This window comes from Vicia villosa, unplaced genomic scaffold, assembly GCF_029867415.1.
Source record: "Vicia villosa cultivar HV-30 ecotype Madison, WI unplaced genomic scaffold, Vvil1.0 ctg.000585F_1_1, whole genome shotgun sequence".
Taxonomy (NCBI): Eukaryota; Viridiplantae; Streptophyta; class Magnoliopsida; order Fabales; family Fabaceae; genus Vicia; species Vicia villosa.
Genome location: NW_026705267.1, coordinates 262,898 through 267,251, shown reverse-complemented (window position 1 = coordinate 267,251; position 4,354 = coordinate 262,898). Strand labels below are relative to the sequence as shown.

At 34.8% G+C, this 4,354-nt stretch overlaps 1 protein-coding gene across 1 annotated transcript; it reads left to right on the top strand.

Moving 5' to 3' along the window:
- The first annotated feature begins 212 nt into the window (after window positions 1-212).
- On the top strand, window positions 213-3,202 carry LOC131629589 (calreticulin). The gene is made up of 11 exons (XM_058900369.1): window positions 213-379; window positions 983-1,090; window positions 1,188-1,380; window positions 1,491-1,749; window positions 1,843-1,947; window positions 2,025-2,111; window positions 2,198-2,255; window positions 2,346-2,410; window positions 2,497-2,592; window positions 2,682-2,729; window positions 2,827-3,202. The coding sequence occupies exons 1-11, from the start codon at window positions 280-282 to the stop codon at window positions 2,974-2,976; spliced, it is 1,269 nt and encodes a 422-aa protein (XP_058756352.1). The 5' UTR covers window positions 213-279; the 3' UTR covers window positions 2,977-3,202.
- Window positions 3,203-4,354: the final 1,152 nt, after the last annotated feature.

Below are 4,354 nucleotides of genomic sequence, written 5' to 3'. Positions count from 1 at the left end.
CCGCTCACGTGTCCAATTCCCACAGTCACAGTAATTACCAATAACACTTCGCCACACAATACAAATGACAACTTGTACCTACGTGGCATTCTCTCATTGGCTAAACTCTGCCAGGTCCTGTCCACGTAAGCCATAGCCACGTAAATTACCAAATTTACCCACTGCACAGAAAGAAACAATGTAAGAAGGAGCCGCTATATAGAACCCAATGCTCAGTCAAGTTCCGAAGTAGCTCTCACTGATCCCTTTCGATCTAACAGAATATTCCTTCGTGCAACAATGGCGATTAGGGCTCGTCACCCTAACGTTCTCTCTCTTGTTATTATCTCATTTCTCTCCGTAGCTTCTGCTAAGGTTTTCTTCGAAGAACGTTTCGAAGGTAGCTTTCCATTTCCTTCATTTTCATTTCATTTTATTAGATCGCGAACCTTCGATTTAGGATTTAGGATTTTGATTTTTGTTTGTGCATTGTGATTCGTTGAATTTGATATTGAATTTTCACGATTGGTGTTTTTACAATGTGTTTTTGAATCTCGATCTGAACGACTATGTTTTAATTTGATTTGTATTTTGAGTTTAACGTCAAGTTCTGATATGAAGTGTCGTTTTCTGGAGTAGATCTGCGAATGGGATTTTGAAAAATGAACTTGAAGAAACGAGTGTTGCACTGAATCTCATGGTTTTTTGTTTATGCACGTTTTTTTAGGTTAATTTTCCTACGATCATGGATTAGTTATATTAATGAGTAATTAGTGTTGACAATTAACTGTATTTTAATTTTCATGTTGTTTTAAAATATTTTTAAATGGATTAAGTAGTTTAACTATAAAAAACTGCGAGAATTATGTTTGATCCTATCTCTTTGATTGATGATAGTCATAGTCTATAGTATTATGGCTGTTAGTTTTTGTTTAGTGTATCTTTAATCGGTATATTACGTTTTTCTAACTTGTGTTCTGCTACATTATGATGATTGATAAAGATGGATGGGAAAGTCGTTGGGTAAAATCTGAATGGAAGAAGGATGAGAATTTGGCCGGAGAATGGAACTACACCTCTGGTCAATGGAATGGAGATGCCAATGATAAAGGTAACGTAGATTGTAATAAAGTATTGTTGTTGCAGGTGTTTTACATTTAATTGAAATGGAGATGATAATGATAAGGTTTTTTTTTATATCTCCTCAGGTATTCAAACAAGCGAAGATTACCGATTCTATGCTATCTCTGCTGAATTCCCTGAATTCACCAACAAGGATAACACACTTGTATTCCAATTTTCTGTCAAGCATGAACAGAAGCTTGACTGTGGTGGTGGATACATGAAGTTGCTTAGCGGCGATGTTGATCAGAAGAAATTTGGAGGTGACACTCCTTACAGGTGATACATAGGACCCCTTTGATTCAATTCTCTTTCATGGATAATGCTTTCTTAGACATATGGGATGGAGAATAACTGATTTTTTTGTGTTTGCATTTGTTGTTTTTTAGTATCATGTTTGGTCCAGATATCTGTGGTTACAGTACCAAGAAAGTACATGCTATTTTGACCTACAATGACACAAACCAGTTGATAAAGAAGGATGTTCCATGTGAGACTGACCAACTTACACATGTATACACATTCATCATCCGTCCTGATGCTACCTACAGTATCTTGATCGATAATGTTGAGAAGCAAACCGGTAGCCTCTACACTGATTGGAATCTTCTTCCTGCAAAGAAAATTAAGGATCCTGAGGCTAAGAAGGTACCTTTTCCACCTACCCTAATAATTTAATTGTCTGATTCCCTATTTGTGTTGTGTGCTCATAATTTCCAATTGTAATCTGTCCAATCACAGCCAGAAGATTGGGATGACAAAGAGTTTATTCCTGATCCTGAGGATAAGAAACCAGAGGGATACGATGACATCCCTAAAGAGGTTGCAGACCCTGATGCCAAGAAGGTTTGTTGTTTCCTATTGCTGTGTTTATTTGTCCCTCATTATGTTTTGGTTACTAATTAGACTAGTTTTTGCTATAGCCTGAAGACTGGGATGATGAGGAAGATGGTGAGTGGACAGCACCTACTATTGCCAACCCAGAGTACAAGGGACCATGGAAGCCAAAGGTTTGTGTGGAAACATTAATTGACGGCATTTTTCCAGTATGTTTTAGGATGAATTTGTTTACTAACTTTGTGTTCTGTCTCTGCAGAAAATTAAGAACCCCAACTACAGCGGAAAGTGGAAGGCACCATTGATTGACAACCCAGGTTTAGTTTCATCCTTGTATTAACAATAAATGTTATGTAATTTTTTTGTTACGGTGTATTCTGAACATTTGAAGTATATATATTTGACAGACTTCAAGGATGATCCTGACCTATATGTTTTCAAGTTGAAGTATGTTGGTATTGAATTGTGGCAGGTAAAGTGTTCATTATGTTTGCTTTACTTACTTTCATTTGAGCCTTTTTACCCAATTTCTGACCAGCAACCTTCTTAACCTGGCAGGTGAAATCTGGTACCTTGTTTGACAATGTTGTTATTACTGATGATCCCGAGTATGCCAAACAACTAGCTGAAGAAACATGGGGCAAACAGAAGGATGTAAGTTGTTTATATTCACCAACCCCGTAGCCCTTATTACTCTATAATGCTGAATGAATGTTAATCTCTTTGGTGAAAACACTTTGCAGGCTGAGAAGGCAGCATTTGAAGAGGCTGAGAAGAAGAAAGAAGAGGAGGTAAATTCTCATTCTGAAAACATTTTTGAAACTTATCACTCTCATTTTACCAATTTATTGTGGAAGATCATAAACTTTGTATTGTACTAATTGGCAGGAATCAAAGGATGACCCAGTTGACTCTGATGCGGAAGAGGATGATGAAGACACTGATGATGCTAGCCATGACTCTGATGCTGAATCAAAGACAGAAGCTGGTGAAGACAGTGATGAAACCAATAAAGAGGATGTACATGATGAGCTCTAGGGTGTTTATGCCAGAGTTAGCAAAAGTTTTATTCCTGAGTGGATGTTATCTTTTTTTTAGCTGTGTAGTATTTTTCTTTTTAGATAAAGCAAACCGTTAAAACTGTAAGCAAAAGCTCGAGCTTTTTGCTTCATCCCATTAGACTATTCAGCTGATTAGAACAAACAACAATGTTTCGTTTGAGTTTATCGTTTATTATGTTTTGATCGAGTTTGCCTTTTATGGATGCCTCAAATTCTAATTTTCTAAAGTATTTTGTCAATCGGCCTGCTTCTACGGTCCCAAAGAATTGCCATAAAAGGAGAATATTATGCATTGGATAATCTATGGCCAGCTATGATTATAAGAATATAAATAATGGTAAACTAATCTATTGGAAAACAAAAAGCACACCTACTAGTAACTTAGCTTTGACCAAATTTTTTTCTTATCCAAAAGGATATGGATAAATGAGATTTGAATTATAATCATGTGATGAGAATGCGATGTAAAGTATATAAGGGGGTATAGACATTAAAAAAAGTCTGGTAAAAATGTTCAAAATTGTTTTGAAGTATTATTTATTCATTAAAAAAAGTCGGATAAAAATGTTGCAACCCAAAACTTATTCTTCTACTATAAAATTACTACATGCAAGCCAAAACCGGCTGAGTTATCAAAGAAATGCAGGTTAAATTAACCATTTCATTGTTTATACGTTTATGTTTAATATAGTCAAATATAAAACAGTTTATCCTTGAGATTTGAATTATTAAATTCTAAAGAAAATAACGATTAAAAAGAGTAGTGTCGTTGACTCAAATAACAATTCTTTAAATATACTCCAAATTAGAACTCTTGATTTTAATATAAATTAATAATAATAATTTTCTTAGTGAGGTTTTTAAAGTTTTTGAGTAGCAGTTTTTTTATTAACCCCTAGAACTGAAACATTAATTTTATAAAATATCGAGCTCTTATGCTTGAATATGTATTTAAAACAAAAAAATTAGTTTGATGCACTAGTACGTTTCTTAAACTCTAGATTTGAATCATTAATTTTATAAATTGTTGGGCTCTTATACTTGAATCTAAAAAAATTAATGATTTAAGTCTAGAGTTTAAAAGAACAAGTTTCATCAATTTGTATAAATCACAACGGAGTTTTGGTCAGAATCGGCTTTTGCAGCGACTTTTGAGAGGAGAAAGGTTTGCTACTTCAACACATGGTTATGGATCTGGTACCGTGGAGAAAAGAAGGGTACACAAAGAAGATAAAAAAAATGGATGGATATTCAGAAGAGTGAAAGGATCTATGAGCTTGGTTATTGCCATTGTTTCTTCTAGTTTTTGCAGGACACGTCGCGTGTGTTAGAAATCGGGTATGATAATCCTGGAT